At 36.2% G+C, this 23,533-nt stretch overlaps 1 protein-coding gene across 17 annotated transcripts in view; it reads right to left on the bottom strand.

The window, feature by feature from the left end:
* CLHC1 (clathrin heavy chain linker domain containing 1) overlaps window positions 1-23,533 on the bottom strand; it is a 63,080-nt gene that overhangs the window by 36,706 nt on the left and 2,841 nt on the right. For 10 of the 17 annotated variants that reach the window (XM_070235479.1, XM_070235482.1, XM_023619088.2 and 7 more), the window contains exons 2-8: window positions 19,818-20,076; window positions 9,721-9,908; window positions 6,543-6,676; window positions 4,708-4,909; window positions 4,481-4,593; window positions 4,034-4,118; window positions 2,512-2,618 (exon numbers count right to left, since the gene is read on the bottom strand). In XM_070235479.1, coding sequence (XP_070091580.1) covers window positions 2,512-2,618; window positions 4,034-4,118; window positions 4,481-4,593; window positions 4,708-4,909; window positions 6,543-6,676; window positions 9,721-9,908; window positions 19,818-19,994 — 1,006 coding nt within the window. In that variant the 5' untranslated portion in view covers window positions 19,995-20,076. The remainder of the gene's footprint in view (window positions 1-2,511; window positions 2,619-4,033; window positions 4,119-4,480; window positions 4,594-4,707; window positions 4,910-6,542; window positions 6,677-9,720; window positions 9,909-19,817; window positions 20,077-23,533) is intronic. The other 7 variants (XM_070235488.1, XM_070235487.1, XM_070235486.1 and 4 more) reach the window with 1 other exon arrangement.

The following is a 23,533-nucleotide window of genomic DNA, read 5'->3' as shown; positions in this document are numbered from 1 at the left end:
GGAAGGTTTCTTAACTTCAAGTCAACTAAGTAAAAATTATAAAATTATGCTCTGGGGGCCAACTCCATGGTCAAGTTGTTAAGTTCGCATGTTCCACTTTGGCGGACCAGGGTTTCACCAATTTGGATCCTGGGCACGGACCTAGCACTGCTCATCAGGCCATGCTGAGGCGGCATCCCATATGGCAGAACTGGAAGAACCTAGAACTAGAATATATAGCTATGTACTGGGGTGCTTTGGGAGGAAGAAGAAAAAAAAGATTGGCAACAGATGTTAGCTCAGGGCCAATCTTAAAAAAAAAATTATATTCTGTGTTACCATCCACTAGGATAGAATCCTGAAAATTGTGCATGCAAAAATATGAGATGGGCCATTTGCACACAATTCACAGTCACGTAATCTCTATAAATATACAAGTTCATATGCACTATGTGTATGGCGACAGATTTTCTGTGTTCAGACAAAGCAAAAGAACTTTTTGTTCAAGTTGTTGAATTTAAAGGGTTTTATTGGGAGAAATTTATGAAAAATAGGCTGTATATACCTGACATCAAAAATTTCCACTTAGAATGAAAATAATTAGAAAAATTAATCTGTATATTTATAAGCTCCATTGAGTTTACCTCTCCTTTATTTATACCTCTGCATTTCCTTCCTGAGTCTCTCATCTTTTTAAAGTGTAGGTTAGTTTTAAAATAAGAGAACATTTTATGATTCTAAGCAAAACTCAGTAAGTAGCACCAGTCTAATATTGGTGAATTTCTCAGCATAAGATTCACATACCTAGAAAATTAATAAAAGTTTGCTATTTTCCAATTTCACTGGTAATTATGCCTATTTAAGCCTTAATTACAAGCTTTGATTTTTACTGAAACTTGCAATCCATACTTTGAGCAGACCAAGTCAAGGGGAGAAGAGAAAGAAACTCAGGAATATACTAATATCGCTTTTAACTTACACTGATTTCACGGCACATCCAAAGAAAGAGTTCCTGGGTATTTGTAAGATGTCTAAAAATTTTTGAGTAAAATGTTAAATTTTTTCAATGTCAAAAGAAAAAAAAAGACGTGAACACTGAAAACTACAAAACCTTGGTGAAAGAAATTTTAGAAGACATAAATAGGTGAAGAGATACACTACGTTTATGGGTTCATTGGATCAGAAGATTCAACATTGTTCAGTGTCTATTCTCCCCAAATTGATCTATATATTCAATGCAATCCCTTGCAAGCTTTTTTGTAGAGATTTACAAGCTGATCCTAAAAATTTTAACAGAAATATGAAAGACCTAGAATAGCCAAACAGAATTTGATAAAGAACAGAGTTTGAAGACTATCTGATTTCCAGACATTATAGAGCTACAGTAATTAAGATTGTGTAGTACTGGCATCAAGATAAACAAATAGCTCAATGAAATAGAATAAACCTACATACCTATGGACAACTGATCTTCAATAAAGATACAAAGGCAATTCAGAGGAGAAAGTCTTTCTAATGAGTTATCCTGGAATAACTGAATAGCTATAGGCAAAAAAATAAACTTTGCTCCCTACCTTGCACCATATATAAAAATTAACTCAAAGTGGATCATTGACCTAAATGTAAATCTGAAACTAAAATCCTTAGGAAAAAACAATAGGAGAAAAATCTCTGCAGATTAGGCACAGATTTCTTAGGTATGACATTAAAATCACAATCCATAAGAGAAAAAAATTCATAAATTGGATTTCAACAAAATTTTAAACTTTTACTTTAAGAAAGATACTGTTAAGAGAATGAAAAGGTAAGCCACAGACTGAGAGAAAACATTTGCAAATCATATGTCTGAAAAGGATTTGTACTCACATAATGGAATACTACTCAGGAGTAAAAAAAAATGAACTATTGATAGATGCAACACATAAATGAATTTCAAAATAATTATGCTGAGTGCAAGAAGTTAGTCAAAAAAGAATACCTACTATATGATTCCATTTATATAAAATTCTAGAAAATGCAAACTAATCTGTGGTGACTGAAAGCAGACTAGTGGTTGCCTCGGGAGAGTGGGGAAGCTGCGGGAGGGAGAGAAGGGGGGTTGGGGAGCAGTGAGAGAGAGGGATTACTGAGGGGAATGGGGGAACTTTTGGGTGATACGTATGTCAAAACTTATCAAATTGTGTGCTTTAAATATGTACAATTTCTTGTATGGATGTCAACTTACCACAACAAAGCTGTTTGTAAAAGGAAGTACAGCAAATTTGATAAAATATTAACATTTATGAAACTTTGATTGTCTATATATGGCTATTAGGTGTTTCTCCATACTTTTCTGTATATTTGAAATATTTCATAATTTAATTTAGAAACCTAATCAAACCTCTTAATGTTACAGCTCAGGAAACTGAGTAAATGGTAGAGATAGGCCTGGACCCTAGATCTTTAGCTTCCTAGTTCAATAGTCTTTCCATTCTATCAGGGAAAAAAAGTATAATTTGTACACATATGTGAGGTTCAGAGAAAAATGCTTACCCTTAAATTTATTCATTGTCCCAGTGTTTTGAAGAATTCTTCTAGGACTGTTTGCAGCAAAATCAGCTGCCTTTTCATATTCACCAAGTGAGATTAATTCATTGAACCTACAGTCATTGCATTTCATTACACATTATAATAGTACACAAAAAAAACAAAAGAAAACTGATTAGAAATGTCTAATACAGACTAAACATAGTGGCATAGTAATATAGAAAAGCAATTCTAATAAACTATATCTAGATTCATTCACTCTGTAAGATGTTATTTTACTTCTTTCCCTAACATTCTGTCATATTTTGTAGCCTCAGAATGAAATGCTCACCTGCCAGCTGACTTTGAACCTGATCCTGTACTTTATTCTTATTGTACTTATAGTAAGCCATAAAAAATGGGAAAAAAAGGACCTGAAGTGCATTTACAACAAGATCAGATTTTTTGCCCTCATACCATCTGCAGATGAAAAGGGGTATCAGGGAAAGAAGGGCAATACATTTAGAGGCTCAGCCTAGGGGAAATAGTAATTGAACACAAAGGCTGCCAAGCTGGAGATTAAAAGGTATCCTTGGTATTTCAGAAGCTATGTTGCTCTGTCAGGCATAAGAGTCCCAATTAAACATGAAACTAACACAAGAAGAAAAGACAAGAGTTCAGATAACTTAAGCCTCTACACCTCTTCCTAAGGCCAAATGTCTTCAAATCAGGCCTTACCTCATAATTAATAAAACTATGGCAAACAAGATTTACCTAGTGTTGCAAATAAATGTGGAACCCCGGAGGAGAAAAACACCAAAGAAATATTAAGGAAAATACATAAAACTTATAACCTCAACAAGGATTTTTCTCTCATATCTACAGCTGGTAGGCTTAGAGAAGAACACAGTCTAAGGAAATAACACAGTCTTTGGTGCCCCCTAAAATGATCTGTACCCCTTCTTTGTACCATGTCAACAAGCAAATCAACGGTTGAAAACTGTTTAACATATAAGACTAGAATTATTAGATATGTTCATTATATATTGGCCTCATAGACTATGAATTAACCTTTTAAAGAATAAAGTCTTAGATCTCTTTAAGCCTCTATTATACACTATATATAATAAGTTAACACGTATTAGGGAGAAATATGCCTTCTTAATATGTCATAGGATGGAAACAATGAGAAAAAAAGACTGAATTGGCTAAGGTAATCTGATTCAAGAAGACATTCTTATAAATACTTTCTAACATCAGGTTGATGGTTAGGGAATACAAGAAAAATATAAATACAAACTTAAATCAATACTACAATCTACCTATATCCTCTGGAAAATCTCCTAGACTCCCAACCCGGTATTTTTTCCACCAAGAATCTATTTTTAAAAATTCTAGTTTATTTTCTAATTTTTCTACTAGGGTAGAATTTTAAAGATACAAAAGCTAGAGACTATAGCTCATCAAGATGCTAAATAAATGCTAAACAAATATTAAATAAATGCTAAAGCATTTTAAGAAGGAAAATCAAAGCTTTTAAAATATTTGCCTTTCAATGTAGTAAAGCAAAATTTCAGCTTCTTTTGCCTTGCCTGGATCATCTTCAAGTAGTGCCTCAACAATGCCTTGATCACCTGTAAATATTGAAAGCACCACCAGATGATATTTAAGGTTATCAACAGAAAATAATAAACATACATATCTTTAATACCAACAGCTTAATGTTATGCTTTCTACCACCACCAACCCCTTTCTACACTGAGTGGCTCCCTGTCCCTTTCTTCCTTATTTGCAGGTATTCTCTCTGGCTCACCAAGTCTACTCTTTACAATTATCTGTCAGCTATTGAAGGAAGAAGCCCATAGGGTAACAGGGATCTAACAGAAGTAAGCACATTTTTGTTTTCTTTAAACACAGCCTAGGAAAATCCCATTCTAGCTCTGGGGAAAAAAAATAATGTTTTCTATTATTTGTGTTAATTAAAAAATATAGATACCATGTATATCTTTAGTTTTCTGAATTTGCTCCACAAAGTCTTGAAATGAGCTGCTCTTATCAGATTTTACCCATGAAGTAAGTGCATATGAAACAGTCTGCAGTCTTTGATGACTACAAAGATAAAAAAAATCAACAATTCACTGAACCTAAAATCAAATAGTGGAATATTAGAATAAACACAAACAAAAGCTTCAAACTTGAAAGATATAAAATCAACTTTCATACCGAAACTGTAATTCTTTGTTCATATTTTCAGCTAAATCTCGCCGTTTTAATATCTCAATCATTTCATTGTCTAACTCCACCTTCCTCTGAGCTGGTACATATTTTTTTGACATAACTTGTTTAATTTCTGTATATTTATCTTCAAGATGTTTCCGATATTTCGTGAGAGCATCTAAATTGACAGATTCTTGGAGAGTCATGCCTATGTGAAAAAGGGAACAAATCAAACAAGTCAAGCCATGTGCGGGACTCTTGTGCTCAAACAGCAAGTCTTAGCAAAATAGGTCAGATAGTCAACCATGTTAAGAAATAAGAAATAAATGGCAGCATGAACTTGTAGCTTACTGAACATAAACAGAATTAACATACAATTTTAATTGGCTAGCAGTTTTAAACATATCATCCATGAAGACTGATTGTCCAAACCTTAGGATCTTAAGAAAAACCATTTTTAATGACCTCATCACCACATCTTGCAAACCACTAAATATCACTGCTACACTATAACACCAAGGGCTTCTGCCTAACAATTCAGGATTGCTGTCCAATGATTTCTCCTTAACTAAATCTTCCATTAATCTACTATGGCTAACCCCAGGGTAATCTGTTTATCCTCTCCAATGCAAAGCTTATAAATGCCTGCCAAATCTTCAGTCCTCTCTCCGTCTGTCTTCTCGATTCATTATACATAACACAGACACACACACACACACTTCAAATGACTTCCCTTCTCATTTAGGCCAATTGTTGCCTTTAAAGGCATACCTCAACATTCTCTTTCAGAAACCACCCTGGATCAATCCTACTTGATTTTAATCATTCTTTTACCCTGAATCCTCTCAGCATTTAGTCAATTTATCAGTTATTCTGTACTTATTCATATGTATCCTATTTGTAATTTGCCAGTCATAATTTTATATCTGAAAGTGAATCTAGTCCCTGCTTCCACCAAACACAGGATGACCATTCAACTTCACTTGAAATCCTCTGGTATGGAGTAGCTCATTATCTCAAGACAGAGCTTCTTCCACCGAAACCAAACCTGACTTCCTAAAATTTCCACCTATTGATTCTGCCTCCGGGTAAATGGTAGTTGAAATCCTCAAAAGTTTTAAATACAGTTATCTATTCTCAAATTCTTTCTTTTCCCCAGAATGAATATTTACAGCAGGCAAATTTTCGCAAATTTGCAATACCTCCATCCACTCATTCATCATACAAACTTCTCAACATCCTGGATGCGTCCCAGGATATACTCCAGTTCCTTAAAATGTGGCTTAGCTAAGGATGAGGAACCAGTGAATGCTGACATCCATATAAATGAACAATATTCACCAGAACTTAATACTCTATGTATAGTTTTCCATATATTATACCATGGGTTCTTCAAGCTTTAGAGTACATCAGAATAACCTGGAGAACTTGTTAAAACATTGACTGTTGGGCATCATCACCACTCCTACCCCAACTCCCACCCCTGGAGTTTCTGACACAGGAAGTCTGTTGTGAGACCAAAGAATCTGCATTTTTAACAGGCTCCTAGATAATGCTGATGTTGATGCAGGACCACACTTTAAGAGCCACTGCATCATACTTTATATAATCCAGCCGGACTGAAACTCTTTTCATCTTTTAGGGTTGTTTAAGTTTTCTCATTCCCTTGCACCTACCTAGAGTCCTGGCTAAAGCTGTTTGTAAAGTATGGCTAAAGTCCTAGTACACTTGTGTGTATAGTGCACACTATATACACATAGCAGCACATATATATTAACTTGTATAATAGGTAATAACTGGAAACAGAATTTCTCTGAAACATTTTAAACAAAATACAGTACCTGGAATAGGTTTTGAAGGATCTTTGGAGAAAGTACAATATTTTACTTCGTTCATGTCATACTCTGCCCTAAGTTGTTTCATTTTGTCTATTTGCAATTGAATCTTTGAGGAATTATTTTCAATAACCCTCATTCTGAAAGACAGAAAGGCTTTCTTATGTTTCTTTCAACTAATTTGATTATTTAATCATAAGACAAAATCATAAAACAGGTTAAATCATTACTTTATTTTGGCTGATTATAATTTTGAACTATTACGGACTTAGGTGGAAGTTTACAAAACAATGCCCAGAAAAAGTTAACTAACTTCACAGTAAGGAATACTTTTCTTTCAGAGTATCAATAAAATCTTACACTGACCATGACTCGTAACATTATTGGAAATTTTTAAGTGTTAAACATAAAAATATGGCCACAAACTACTATGCCTATTCTCTTTAATTACTTTTGCAATTTAAAAACTACTTTTGTAAGTAAATGTATTAGTTTCCTGTGGCTGCTATAACAAATTACCACAAACTCTGTGGCTTAAAACAACTGAAACTTATTCTCTCAGAGTTCTAGAGGCTGGAAGTCTAAAAGCAGTATCACTGGGCCAAAATCAAAGCGTTGTCAGGGCCGTGCTTCCTGCAGAAGCTCTAGGAAAGAATTCGTTCCTTGCCTCTTCAAGCTTCTGGGGGCCACGGGCCTTGTGGCCGAATCACATCTATCTCTGCTTCAATGGTCACATTGTCTTCTCCCCTTCTGCTCTGTCAACAGCTCCTTCTGCCTCTCTTATAAGGACAGTTGTGATTGTACTTAGGGCCCATTTGAATAATCCAGGACAACCTCCCTATCTCAAGATCCTTACTGTAATCACATCTGCAAAGACCCTTTTTCCAAATATGGTAATATTTCCAGGTTCAGGATTAGAACTTGATATCTTTGGAGGCCCATTATTCAGCCTACTATAGTAACTGTTCTTTGGTGAGGAAGATTTGCTCTGAGCTAACATCTTCCTCTTTTTTCTTTTTTTTTTTTTTTTTTGCTTGAGGAAGATTAGCCCTGAGCTAACATCTGTGCTAATCTTCCTCTATTTTGTATGTGGTTTACCACCACAAAATGGCTTGACAAGCAGTCCATGCCTGGGATCCAAACCCGTGAACCCAGGCCACTGAAACAGAGCATGCAAACTTAACCACTATGACGTGGGGCTGGCCCCTTATAGTAATTTTGATCCTAGAGCTAGAGAAATGATAGCACTTCTCTGGGATAAAACTGCATTCATCCAGAAATGGGGATCTTAAAGACCAAGAAGTAGATATAAACTTCTTTTAAGCATTATTTGAAGTTTACTTCCTAAATAATCACTGATATGTTGGCCCATGGAGGAAATAACTGATTAAAATAAATTTAGATACATTTTCTAAATGAGATTTAGAAAATCTCATGGGTCTTTTGGCAAATTAAAAACAAGCTTGTCAGCAGATAACTGCTGCCTGTGTCTGATTCTTATGTAAAGTTCTTGGAAACTACAGACAGCTCAGAGTAAAAGTTTGCAGTATTTATGAAAGAGGGACTGTGGAAATAAAATATCCTCTGGCTTTCATCTAAATAAACTTATGCCTGTGGAAGAAAGGCATGTTAAAAGTAAATAGACTTTCAAAAGAAAGCAGGGACTTAAACAGATACTTGTACATGAATGTTCACAGTGGTATTATTCACAATAGCCAAGGGTAGAAACAACCCAAGCATCCAACAATAGATAAGTAGATAAACAAAATATGGTATATATGTACAATGAAATATTATTCTGCCATAAAAAGGAATGAAGTTCCAATACATCCATGCTACAACATGGATGAGAAGGTATCTAATTGCTGTTCCTTTCTATACCTACTTTTATGATCTCTTTATCTTTGACAATTTTACTACAATGAATCTAATTGAGTGTTTCTTCTTATTTACAATGCTTGGGATTCTTTGGGCTTCTTGAATCTGTGAATTGGTATCTTTCACCAGTTCTGGAAAATTCTCAGCCATTATCTCTTCAAATATTGTCTCTGTTCCATATGCTCTTCTCTTTTAGAGTTGTGATTAGACATAATAATATGACTTTCTCACGTTATCCTCCATTTTTTTTAATAATAGCTTTACTGAGCTTTATTCACTCTTGAAAAGTGTACAATTCATTGAATTTCAATATCTTCAAAGGGTTCCGCAACCACTACCACTTCTAATTCCTGAACATTTCATCACTCCAAAAATAAGCCTCATACATGTTAGCAGTCTGCTGAGCAGAGGCACTTTTCTATGCAGTCTCCATGTGGGGCAGTTTACCTCTGGTTCACTTTACAAGGGTTTAGGCCTTTATTGTCCCAGCATTATAAGGGGAGGATTTCCTGGTAGACTATACCCCTTGGGCAGATCCTGGGCTCTGTCTTGTGCCCCTGTGCCACAGTAACAACTTAAGCTTACTGTCATTAGTTTTAACACATGCTCTCAGGGCAAAGAAGCTTTATGCTCCTCTTGACTTTTGTCTTCTGTTACAATTTTGCCCTGATAATCTCTTACTATCTTGTCAGCTTCCTGTAGCTTTTGGAAAGATTTTTTAAAAAAATATTTTATGCAGCATTTTTCCCCAATAGAAAGATCTATCCCAAGATCTAGCCAGCCATACTACCAGAAATGTAGGTCAAACTTTACATAATTTTCCAAGTTGATTTGAAATTATCTATAAAAATAATTTACCCATCATTTATTAAATGGAACACTGAAAATATGAGACAATTCAACAAAAGTGAGCATTTAATCCTGTCTCAGTAGGTTACTTACCTTTGTGCCTCACAATATTAAGTGCTCCAATTCAGACAGTAATCATGAAATTGTACTATCAAATCTTCCATGGAAGAAATTACCTAGAGTAATTATCTGTATCCCCCATTTTATAATAATACAATGTACCTCCAATTATCCTAAGAGATATTATAAATTTCTCAAGCGGAATTAATATTTTTTACTTGAAATAAATAAAAAGTATAGTAATTTCAAGTTGGTAGAAAGGGTAACATAGAAACATGGCTTTAAAATAAAATCGAAATTCAAAAAGACTGAGAACTACTGGTTATAGTTACATCTGGCGAGTTAATATAACCAGGTAACAATGATCACCTTTTGGGCTATTTACTGACATACTTACTTTGCTTCAAGTTGAATTGTTCTTTTCCTGTGATAGATCAATGCTGTGGGCTCTGCTGCCAAAACTTTAAGTTTTCCATGAAGACAAAATGCAGTTCTTTGGCTTTTCTTTATTGTTTCAATAAAGGCATCATATTCTTTTTTGATTGAAGTAAGAATGGATTTGTATGCAGTGACATACTCTATTACCTGAAATATGATTTTTCTGCCTATGGCACTGAATTTTTTTCTAGAAGACTATGGATCAAAGCCTTGCAAATAGCATTACAGATTTTTTTAAAAATGAAACATGATAAACAATTAGAAGTCTAAAATTTTACAAATTTGAGCTTCCTTTTAGTAAGCTTTAATACTTTAACACTTTAATACCCAAATATGACTGGGTATTAAAGACAATATTTACCGAATATGTACTCTTTGTGAATCATTACAATACTGTGAGCTTAAACATGACAGAGAAAAAAAGGCCACATTTTTGCTCTACTTAGTATGAACACATACATTATATGATGCCAGTTAAACCCAATACCAGGTCTAATTATCCCAATTCTGGATCTTTTAAATATAATTAATATCATCCCTTACAACCTCCAAGTCTAGTCTCTTACTTCAGTCAGACCTTAAAATCCTGGACTCCTTTCACCTCCCTGTTTTTCTAACCTATCAGTGCCTACTTGCTGATCAATACTCTCAATTCCCAATTGCATTTCTTAGTCCCAGGATGTCAAGCTCAACTGTAGAAAACCCTCATCACTATACATTCATGGTTTCCAATGGTATTTAAGTATAGAATATCTCAGGAAGGATAATGGAAGAAAATAGAAAGAGCGGGTGCCTGCAGAGAAGGAAAAGGAAAGTAGGGTCTGAGATGTGAAGGATCTGACTTTTCATTGTATACTCTTCTTTATTAGTTCTTTTTTTTTCCTTCCTTCCTTCTTTCCTCTTCCTTCCTTCGTTAATCTTGTGTATGCATTACCCATGCAAAGATAAATAATTAAGGAACATTTTAAATACATTAAAAAACAAGAAAGTTCTAATTTATGGTTTCAAAATTCTGCTCATGAGGATTTCAGAAAGGATCAACATATATAGGGAATAGATGTGATCAGTCCATAATTTTCTCTGAAAGCTATAATTATGCTTTCTATTCCTACTGCATCCCTAGTCTCTGGTATCCCCCACTGGTTTTCTGTTAGCTAGACAATATCTAGAAAATATTATCCAGGAAGAAATCTGGTCTACCAGGAAATGGTGTAAGAAGATTATTGATCAATGGCAACTAGCAGGAGAGGATATTTGAGTGGGAGATACCAGTTGTCTTTTTGACATGACCATGCTACCAAGTTATCCAAATCAGGAGGACTGACACCCAGAAACCTTCAATAAAACAGAACCCATTAATCTATGGTCTTCCAAATTGAACACCCCATTGTTCCTCCCCATCTTCCACTCCACATGCCTCTGTGATGTGCTACAGCAACCTAAGACAACTCAGATACATTAATGGATAGAAAATAAGACTTGAAAGTGACACCATGATCAGCTCCCATCTCTGTTTGCTAGAAGAAACAGATTTCAGAAGAACACTCATGGGAACCTTTAAGAATGCATAGAATATGCATTAAAGTAAAGGAGGCAAACTGGTATGCCACAGGTAAAATACAGTTTTGCTTGACTCACAAAATATTTTTAAATTTAGGAAATTCCCCCCAAAAACCATATTTCCAGCTTCTCTCGAAAAAGCTGAAAAAATCTACCAACATGGAACTGCCATTCCTTAATGACAATAATCAGTTGGAGCTTTAGATTGGATTGCTTCTTCATCCAATCTACAGTCTCCATGATTTCTCATTCTTTTATAGCCAGCCCACTTAACTCTTTTATATAACCTTCCTGACCTCTGCAGGCATTCAACTTTGAGACTCCTATAAAAAGACTTCCATTAAACCCAAGAAAACTAGAGCTACACTTACCAGGTACAGGTGTCTGAGGGAGAAGAGGAATCGATCCATTCCACCTTAGCTCCTATATATGGATCTACATTATTTGTACAACATGCTACCAGGAACACAAAAGACCAGCCACTTTCCAGAGTCCAGTGGCCTCCATAATTCACCTATTTATATAGAAGCTCACTCTTCCTAGCTTTGGTCTTCTTCACTTACTAACTCCTTGGCACTCTCTACAATCTACTCTCAACTCTTGGTGTATGAGTTTCAGGTCCACCTTGATTTGATTCAGGTGTGGTTCTCCAGGTCAAATCCTCTATTTTTTATTTTAAACAGAATTTTGTAACTGTTCTCTGGTTCCAAGTACTCAGAGACACAAGTTGCTACTTTCATCTTCCGCCCAACTAGATCCTTCCAAGAGGGAAGGAAGATTAGAGAAGGCAGTCATTAATCGTTTACTAACAGTCAAGTGTACAGGAGTGACAAGAAAATGGAAAGGCAGATTATCTTATTGAGAAGCTGGAAGAAAAGTTTCTCTAAGTACCAGATGATTTCTATTTCAGATCCCCTCTCAGTCTTGAAGAATAGGATTCTTTACAATGTACAAATGTACAATTTATAATAGTACAATATACAAATAGTCCAAATGGAAATCTTGAGGGGTAAGGAGAAAAGGACCATAGATGCAGACATTATTTTTATTTAACCATATGTCTTTTCTCTAAGATTTAAATTTACCAACACCATTTCTAAAATGACTTCACTATAATGATACTAATTTAAAGAAGAAAGCTCTTCGTGTAAGAAAATTCCTGACAAGTGTTAACATTTGAACATGCAAAAATAAGCATGTCACAGTTATGATAACTTTCCTTTGCTGATTTCACACAAACAGTCTCAGCATGATTCTTGACACTTATGAAACCTATTCAAAACACTACCTTTAAACATTCATCTAATACATTCCTTAATGAGTAAAACACCAAAAGCGATATCACTGATCATAGCAACATATAAAATGAAGCTAACCTGCCAATATACCAATTCTAAAAGATAGATTTTCCAGATGACTTAAAAAGAAGAAAAGACTCTGTTTCTCTATTTTATACTCTTAGCGATATGTATCAATTTTCTTAACTCCACTGGTAGGTATATATCACTACTTTGCACTCACTTTTCCTTAGAGTGAGGCACTATGTTTTTATTTAGAGGAGAAATAAGACTCATAGTATGTAACGTTTAAAAATTAAACAAAAGACTGTGTTCCTGTTTTGCCTGAGGCTGTTTTACTGAGACCAATAGTTTACAGAAGTCTTAAGGTAAGTAATTATTTCTTATAGATAAGGAGGAAAAGATGCTGATTTCACTTATTTTACTGTCAAGGCATCTTCCAAGAGGGGTAAAAAAAAGCTAGGTAAAAACATCAGCATCCAAAGCCTGAAATAATTGGGTGCTCCCATGCCTGGAGGCAGCCACACTCAGCTGCAATACTGAGAGAACTGACAACAGCCTTGCAGGTCAGAGGCCTAGAGCAATTACAAGCCCCTAAACCTAGCAACCGGCCATGCTGGCACCTACTCACTTAACAGAAAAACTGCAACAGGAATGGGCTATTAGACCTTGCAGCCAACTGCACTGGGGCTCCACAAACCCAATAAAGTGACTGAAGGGTCCACAGCAGCCACACGCAGCTGAGAATTGCAACCAGCCTGCCAAGGGGACAGCCCAACCTTCCTGTGCACCTGCAGCAAGAGCAACCCTGCCACAACAGAAGGACACACATAGCCCACACAGGGGTCACTCCTAGAACATCTGGAACTGGTGACAAGAGGGAAGCACACTGCTGGGCCTCATAGGTATCTCTTATATAAGGCCACCTCTCCAAGATCAGGAGACATGGCTGACCCACCTAATACATAGATATAAAGCACAAATAAAGAGGCAAAATGAGGAGGCAAAGGAATATGTTCCAAGTAGTAGATCAGGACAAAACCCCAGAAAAAGAACTAAATGAAACAGAAATAAACAATCTGACAAAGAGTTCAAACAAAAAGTCATAAGGATGCTCACTGATTTTGGGAGAAGAATGGATGAACTCAGTGAGAATGTCAACAAAGAATTGGAAAATATAAAAAAGAATGAATCAGAAATGAAGAATACAATACTGGAAATGAAAAATTCACAAGAGGGACTCAATAGCACAGTAGAGGATACAGAAAAATGGATCAGCAAGTTGGATGAAAGATTAGACGACATCACCCAAGCTGAACAGATAAAAGAGAAAAGAATTTAAAAAAACAAGAACAGTCTAAGGGAACTCTGAGACAACATCAAGCACATTAACATCCACATTACAGGTGTCCCAGAAGGAGAAGAGAGAGACAACGGGGTAGAGGAGCTATTTGAAGAAATAATAGCTGAAAACTTTCCTAACCTAAGGAAAGAAAGAGACATCCAGGTACAGGAAGCACAGAGAGCACCAAACAAGATAAACCCAAAGAGGCCCACACCAAGACACATTATAATTAAAATGTCCAAAATTAAAGATAAAGAGAGAATCCTAAAAGCTGCAAAAGAAAGGAAACAAGTGACATCAAAGGAAGCCCCATAAAGCTATCAGCTGTCTTCTCAGCAGAAATCTTACAGGCTAGAAGGGAGTGGCATGATATATTTAAGGTGCTGAAAGGAAAACATCTACAGCCAAGAATACTCTACCTGGCAAGGTTATCATTCAGAAAGGAAGGAGAGATAAAGAGTTTTCCAGACAAGCAAAATTTAAAGGAGTTTAACACCAAGAAACTAGTTTTACAAGAATTGTTAAAGGGACTTATTTAAGTGGGAAAGAGAAGACCACAAACAGGAATAAGAAAATTATCAAAAAAAAAAAAAAAAAAAAAACGGCAATAAAATCACCAGTAAAGGAAAAAATACAGCAAAGGTAGCAGATCAACCACCTATGAAGATAATATGAAGGTCAAAAGACAAACATACTAAAATTATCTGTTTCAATAAGAGGGTAATGGATACACACACAAAAAAAATGAGGTTAGATATGAAATCAAAAACATAAAATCTGAGAAGAGGGGAGTAAAAGAGTAGAGCTTTTAGAAAGAGGTCAAACTTAAGAGACCATCAACTCAATATAGATTGCTACATATGTAGGTTATTATATACAAACCTCATGGTAATCACAAACCAGAAACCTATCATAAAATCACAAATAATTAAGAGAAAGGAACCCAAACATAATACTAAAGAAAGCTATCAAACCACAAGGGAAGACAGCAAGAGAAGAAGAAAGGAACAGAGAAGAACTACTAAAACACCCAGAAAAAAGTAACAAAATGGCAATAAAAACATATTTATCAATAGCTACTTTAAATGTCAATGGACTAAATGCTCCAATCAAAAGGCATAGGGTGGCCAATTGGATAAAAAAACAAGACCCACATATATGCTGCATACAAGAGACACACTTCAGACCTAAAGACACTCACAAACTGAAAGTGAAGGGATGGAAAAAAAATACTCCATGCAAATGGCAATGAAAAGAAAGCTGGGGTAGCAATACGTATATCAGACAAAATAGACTTCAAAACAAAAACTGTAACAAGGGACAAAGAAGGGCATTACATAATAATAAAGGGAACAATCCAACAAGAGGATAAAACATTTGTAAACATCTATGGACCCAGCATAGGGGCAGCCAAATATAAAAAGCAATTATTAACAGACATAAAAGGAGAAATGGAGAGTAACACAATAATAGTAGGGGACTTCAACATTCCATTTACACCACTGGATAGATCATCCAAACAGAAGATCAATAAGGAAACACTGTCCTTAAAAGACACATCAGACCAGACAGGCTTACTAGACATATACAGAACATCGCATCCAAAAACCACAGAATACACTTTCTTTTCAAATGCACATGGAACATTCTCCTGGATTGATCACATATTAGGCTACAAAACAAGTCTCAATAAATTTAAGAAGACTGAAATAATACCTACCATCTTTTCTGATCACAAAAGTATGAAACTAGAAATCAACTACAGGAAGAAAATGAGAAAGGCCATAAATATGCGGAGATTAAACAAAATACTACTGAACAATGATTGGGTCAATGAAGAAATCAAGGGAGAAATCAAAAAATACCTGGAGACAAATGAAAATGAAAATACAACATGCCCAAATCTACAGGATACGGCAAAAGTGGTTCTAAGAGGGAAGTTTATGGCAATACAGGCCTACCTCAACAAACAAGAAAAATCTCAAACAATCTTAACAGTGCACCTAAAGGAACTGGAAAAAGAAGACAAACAAAGCCCAAAATCAGTAGAACGAAGGAAATAATAAAAACCAGAGCAGAAATAAACGAAAGAGACTAAAAAAAATAGAAAAAAAATCAATGAAACCAAGAGCTGGTTCTTTGAAAAGATAAACAAAATTGACAAACTTTTAGCTAGACTCACCAAGAAAAAAAGAGAGAAAGCTCAAATAAATAAAATCAGGAATGAAAAAGGAGAAATTACAATGGACACTCAGAAATAGGAAAGATTATAAGAGAGTACTACAAAAAACCATACACCAACAAAGTGGATAATCTAGAAGAAATGGTTAAATTCTTAGAATCATACAACCTTCCAAAACTGAATCAAGAAGAAATGGAGAATTTGAATAGACCAATCACCAGTAAGGAGATTGAAACAGTAATCAAAAACCTCCCAAAAAATGAAAGTCCAGAACCAGAGGTCTCCTCTGGTGAATTCTACCAAACATTCAAAGAAGACTTAATACCTAAAATTACAGGCCAATATCACTGACGAACATTGAAGCAAAAATCCTCAACAAAATACTAGCAAATTGAATATAACAATACATTAAAAAGATCATACATCATGACCTAGTGGGATGCAGGGATGGTTCATTAAAAAGATCATACACCACGATCAGGGATGCAGGGATGGTTCAACACCTGCAAGTCAATCAACGTGATACACAACATTAACAAAATGAAGAAGAAAAATAACATGATCATTTCAATAGATGCAGAGAAAGCATTTGACAAGATACAGCATCCATTTACGATAAAAACTCTGGATAAAATGGCTACAGAAGGAAAGTACGTCAACATAATAAATACCATGTATGACAAACATACAGCTAATATTATTCTCAGTGGAGAAAAACTGAAAGCTTATCCCTCTAAGAATCAGAACAAGACAAGGAGGCCCACTTTCACCACTCTTGTTTAACACAGTATTGGAAGTTTTAGCCAGAGAAATTGGGCAAGAAAAAGAAATAAAAGGGATCCAAATTGGAAAGGAAGACGTGAAACTGTCACTTTGCAGATGACATGATTTTATATATAGAAAACTCTAAAGAATACACCAAAAAACTTTTAGAAATAATAAATGAATACAGTAAATTTGAAGGATACAAAATCAACATACAAAAATCAGTTTGTTTCTATACACTAACAACAAAGTAGCAGAAAGAGAAATTAAGAATACAATCCCGGGGCCGGCCTGGTGGCACAGTGGTTAAGTGCACATGTTCCACTTTGGCAGCCTGGGGTTCGCTGGTTCGGATCCCAGGTGTGGACATGACACCGCTTGGCACACCATGCTGTGGCAGGCGTCCCACATATAAAGTAGAGGAAGATGGGCATGGATGTTAGCTCAGGGCCAGTCTTCCACAGCAAAAAGAGGAGGATTGGCAGCAATTAGCTCAGAGCTAATCTTCCTCAAAAAAAAAGGAAAAAAAAGAATACAAGCCCATTTACAATTGCAACAAAAAGGATAAAATACCTAGGAATAAACTTAACCAAAGAGAGAAAGATCTGTACACTGAAAACTATACAACACTGTTGAAAGAAACTGAAGAAGACACAAAGAAATGGAAAGACATTTCATGTTCTTAGACTGAAGAATTAACATAGTTAAAATATCCATACTTCCTAAAGCGATCTACAGATTCAACACATCCTATCAAAGTTCCAACAACATTTTTCACAGAAATAGAACAAAAAATCCTAAAATTTATATGGAACAACAAAAGACCCCGAATGGCCAAAGGAATCCTGAGAAAAAAAGAAAAAGCTGGAGGTCTCACACTCCCTGATTTCAAAATATACTACAAGGCTATAGTAACCAAAACAGCATGGTACTGGCAGAAAAACAGATACACAGATCAATGAACAGAACTGAGAGCCCAGAAATAAACCCACACATGTATGGACAGCTAATTTTTGACAAGGGAGCCAAGAACGTACAATGAAGAAAGTTTCTTCAATAAATGGTGTTGGGAAAACTGGACAGCCACATGCAAAAGAATGAAAGTAGACCATTATCTCACACCATACACAAAAATTAACTCAAAATGGATTAAAGACTTGAATGTAAGACCTGAAACCATGAAACTTATAGAAGAAAACATAGGCAGTACGCTCTTCAACATCAGTCTTAGCAGCATATTTTCAAGTACCATGTCTGACCAGGCAAGGGAAACAATAAAACAAATGGGACTACATCAAACTAAAATGTTTCTGCACAGCAAAGGAAACCATCAACTAAACAAAAAGACAACCTAACAATTGGGAGAAGATATTTGCAAACTATATATCTGAAAAGGGGTTAATATCCAAAATATACAAAGAACTCATACATCTCAACAACAAAAAAACTAACAACGCAATTGAAAAATGGGCAAATGATAAGAGTAGACATTTCTCCAAAGATATACAGAAAGACAACAGGCACTTGAAAAGATGTTCAAGATCATTAACTACCAGAGAAATGCAAATCAAAACTACAATGAGATACCACTCACTCCCATCAGAATAGTTATAATTAACAAGATAGGAAACAACAAGTGTTGGAGAGGATGTGGAGAGAAGGGAACTCTCATACACTGCTGGTGGGAGAGCAAACTGGTGGAGCCACTATGGAAAATGGTATGGAGATTCCGCAAAAAATTAAGACTAGAACTACCATATGATCTAGCTATTCGACTGCTGGGTATTTATCCAAAGAACATGAAAACACGAATGTATAAAGATACATGCACCCCTATGTTCATTGCAGCATTATTCACAATAGCAAAGACTTAGAAGCAATCTAGGCGCCCATCAAGGGACGAACGGATAAAGAAGATGTGGTATATATACATAATGGAATACTACTCAGCCATAAGAAACAATGAAACATGGCCATTTGTGACAACATGGATGGACCTTGAGGGTATTATGCTAAGTGAAATAAGTCAGCGGGAGAAAGTCAAATACCGTATGATCTCACTCATAAGAAGAAGATAAAAACGATGACAAGCAACACATAGACAAAGAGATTGGATTGGTGGTTACCAAAGGGGAAGTAGGGAGGGGGGAGGGTGAAAAGGGTGATTAGGCACATGTGTGTGGTGATGGATCATAATTACTCTTTGGGTGGTGAACATGATGTAATCTACACAGAAATCAAAATATAATGATGTACATCAGAAATTTATATAATGTTATAAACCAATGCTACTGCAATAAAGAAAAATTAGCATCGGTGGGCAAACTGCAATTGTTTATAAGGAAAAACAGGTATTTCTAAAGCCTTGAAAACTAAAATCAAATATTACATAAAGCCATAGCATTTTCTAATCTGATCTCCATGTTTCCAATGTTTAGTTCAGTCAAACCCCTTGTTTAGCGAGCCTATCTAGACCTCTAATCTACAAGGGGTTTCCATTTAATATGCTAGATCAAATCTAAACCAAGACTTTAATAATACCACAAACAAACCCAAAACAACAAAGAGCTACCAGGTTCTTCCTTGCTGTCCAATTCCTAACAAATCAAGTAATGCTTTCAGATGGAAGGTCAGAATGATGTTAGAGGGCACAGCTAGACTGTTGCTCAACTGACAGTCTGCACTTAGGCTAAAACAATTGAAACACTCATTAACTGTCTAGTAATATAAATCTGACACTGCATTTTCCCCATTCATCGCTTTCCAAGAAATGGACAAACTTCTCAAAATTGACAAACGGAATGTAGTCAAACAAGCAGTGGTGTCACTAAGGCAGGAATATTAGTTGTCAAGATAGACGATTTCTACCACATGAAAACCCCATGGTCTTATGAGCATTACGATACCTTATCAAAAACGTTTCGGTATATGATGTAATAGTCATCAGCAGGTCCTTCCTCATTACAGCCCACTCTTTCAGTTTCTGTAATTATATATCTTTGCATACTTTCCAAAAATTCCTTGTCACTTCTACTAATGATAGGAGGGAGAACTGCATGTTTGTTTATTTCTTGGACTGACATATGTCACACACCACACGCTTGTTCACCAGAGAAAACTTAAGTCTTGGCTTGCTTTTGCAACAAAGCTGAAACTTTGATAAACCTGAAAGAAAAAAAGACCGTCAATTAATCTAAAGCTTAAAATAAATGAAGTCAAATATTGATCTAAAAAAATCTATGTTTGTTTCAGAAAAAAGTGTCCCATGGACATCTGAGATAAATATTTCAACCTATGAATTAAAAGGTCTAATCTAGTCTACTGTCATGTGCCATATCTCTGGGATAGAAATACCAAACATCAGTCAACAAAGAGCTCTTTTCTTACTAACAAAGCATATGTATCATATGCTTGGATAGTTTCCTGTGTTTAACTCAACACTTTCTAACAGAACATTTGGCATTTTGTTTCCTGTGGAAAACTAGTTTGGAAGCCTCCTGATGACAAAAACAAGGTCAAATACATCTCTACCCAAGTGCCTACCTGGCCCAGTCACAGTCGTCCAGCACACAATAGCTAAAAATAATTTATGAATTTATTTTTATGATAAAATTTATTATAATTCTTATTTTTAATATAAATGCACTAACCGAAAAGTAGGAAGCCAGATCTTCTGCTAAACTCCATCCATCAATGATGTCAAAGACAACAAACAGTACCTTTCTAAGTACAGTTTTCAAGCAGCTACATTCCACTGCTCTTTTAGTAAAGAATCATTATCCAACTAGAGTTGGATACGGAAGTTGGTTCCTGAGACCTATTCACATTAACATCAAGCAGAACCCATGACATGCTTAAAAACGTCTGGCAAGGCAAAACATTTTAACTCCCCACCGGCTCCCATCACAGAGGTATATAACAATGGTATAAAATTTGGAACATATGGGGCTGGCCCAGCGGCACAGTGGTAAAGTTCGCATGTTCCGCTTCTCGGCAGCCCGGGGTTCGCTGGTTCGGATCCTGGGTGCAGACATGGCACCGCTTGGCACACCATGCTGTAGTAGGCATCCCACATATAAAGTAGAGGAAGATGGGCGCGGATGTTAGCTCAGGGCCAGGTTTCCTCAGCAAAAAAGAGGAGGACTGGCACTAGTTAGCTCAGGGCTAATCTTCCTCAAAAAAAAAAAAATTGGAACATATAAACCAAAGAAAATTCATGAAAAAACAAAAATCATCCAGAATCCCATCACCTAAAGATAATGACTATTTAGTATTTTGGTGTATTTCCTCCTAATTTTTATAATTACAAAAATTAAGATCACACTCTATATTCAGTTTTGTATCCTAATTTTTTTCACTTGATACTAAAAGCACTTTTCCATGTTGTTAAATAGTTTTCAAAAACATGACTTCTAATGATTGCATGGTATTGCATGGTAAGATACATGGTAATTTACTTAATCATTCCCCCAATGTTGGATATTTTCACTATTATAAATAATGTTGTGATGAATAAATGTCTAAACCAATTTTACCATGTTTTGGCTACATAATTGATAGCTGGTTATCTGAAATAACATATATGGCCTACAAATACTGCCCATAGGCCATATATAGGAGCAGGGAGACACTAAAATAATTTCAAAGTTTAAATCTAGTAGTGAAGACAGATTATAAATAAATAATGTAATTTCACATAGTAAAAGACAAAGTCAAAGGAGGAAGGAATGAGTGTGATCAACCAGGAGTGTGTGGTCACATCTGAGCACCTGTGGCTTCCTATTACCCTTAGGATAAAATCCGAGTTCCTTTATTTGGCCTATAATGCCCTATATGAGCCAGGGATTCTTTTTCTCTGACCATATCTCATCTTTTCATGGCCCCATCATCCTCATAACCCTCATCCCCACTCCCATGAACTTGCTCTCTTACCTGAGGGTCTTGAATAATTCTCCCCATCCCTGTATACCCTCCCCCTATCTTCACTGCCTCCCTCCCCCAGAAGACATACAGGTACTACTCCTCTTATTCACTTGGCTCTTATTTACTTTTCCGATCTCAGCCCATACTGCTCCAGGAAAGCTGCCCTGGATTTCCTTAAACTTGATCAAGTTTAAGGGACTACCACATTCTCCCATGGTACTGTGTTCTTCCTTTATCATGGTATTCTCACTCAGCCACACTGTATTATAGACTTTCTATTTATATCCTCTGTCTCTCCCAGTAGGCTGTAAATTTGACAAGATCAGGAACCAAAATGTTCTCATTCCCCACTATACTTCCCCACCCAAATGCATTCCAGTGGATACTACAGTTTCTAGTAGAGTACATATTCAAAAAAATATTTGCTTAATAATCGATAACCACTTAGTAATAATCTGGTCTGCTCAGAAGACATGATTTGTGGTGCCCTCAAACCAGAACACAGGGGCTGGCCCATGGCCGAGTGGTTAAGTTCGCGCGATCTGCTGCAGGCGGCCCAGTGTTTCGTTGGTTCGAATCCTGGGTGCAGACATGGCACTGCTCATCAGACCACGCTGAGGCAGCGTCCCACATGCCACAACTAGAAGGACCCACAACGAAGAATATACAACTATGTACCGGGGGGCTTTGGGGAGAAAAAGGAAAAAAATAAAGTCTTAAAAAAAAAAGTTAAAAATAATTAAAATCTTAAAAAAAAACCCAGAAGACAGCTAAAGTCATTGTTCCTGAGCATCTACAAAATGCCACTGAGTCACATAAACCAACTCAGATTACCTTTCACTCATTCATTCATATTAGACACTTAGGGTTACAAGGGTTCCAAGTCTGTTGAGTCTAGTTAAATGAGCCATTGCTACAAAGCAGAGAAGGCAGTTTGACAGAGGTGGGCACAAAGGGCTACAAAAGCCCAGGGGGGCATCTCACTAGGCTGTGGGAGAGGGCAGGGAAAACATCTAATGGAAAACCATCCAGGGTAATGCTTAAGCTGTGCATTTATTTATTCAATATTTTGGGGGCATCTACCATGCATCTGCCACTATTTTAGACACTAGAGACATAGCATTGAATAAAACAAAATCCCTAACCTCCCAGAGGTTACATTCAAGTAGAGCGACAGACAACACACAAGTAAAAATATAGTATGACAGATGGAAGTAAGTTGCATGGGGAAAAATAAAACAAGGAATAGGGGATAGAAAGTAAGGAAGGTGAGAGGGTGCTATTTTATATAAGGCATTAAGTCAGCAAACAGGAAAACCCTCACTGATAAGGTGACATTTCAGGAATCTAAAAAATGTAGGTCGTGTAGATTCCCGGGGAGAAGAGTGACTGAAGCAGAGAAAGCAAGTCCAAAGGCTTCAAGGCAGGACAGCATGTCTGAGGAATAGCAAGAAGGCCAGTGGGGCCAGAAGAGAATGAGAGAGAAGAAAGGTATACGGTCAGAGACGTGGCTGCCGGATCATGCCTTTAAGTCATGATCATTACGAGCCCATGAAGAAGCTTTGAGCAGGTTAGAAAAACGTGCCCCTTTCTCTGGGCAGACTTGGAAATTAAGAGCAATAAGCTGGATGGTGGCCTCCAGTCACTCCTATGCTGGAGCAACAGCCTTGCTTATAGGGACTTAGGCTTAACTCTGAGT

This window comes from Equus caballus, chromosome 15, assembly GCF_041296265.1.
Source record: "Equus caballus isolate H_3958 breed thoroughbred chromosome 15, TB-T2T, whole genome shotgun sequence".
Lineage (NCBI taxonomy): Eukaryota > Metazoa > Chordata > Mammalia > Perissodactyla > Equidae > Equus > Equus caballus.
Note: the sequence above shows the minus strand (reverse complement) of the source record. Positions and strands in the feature narration are given on the sequence as shown.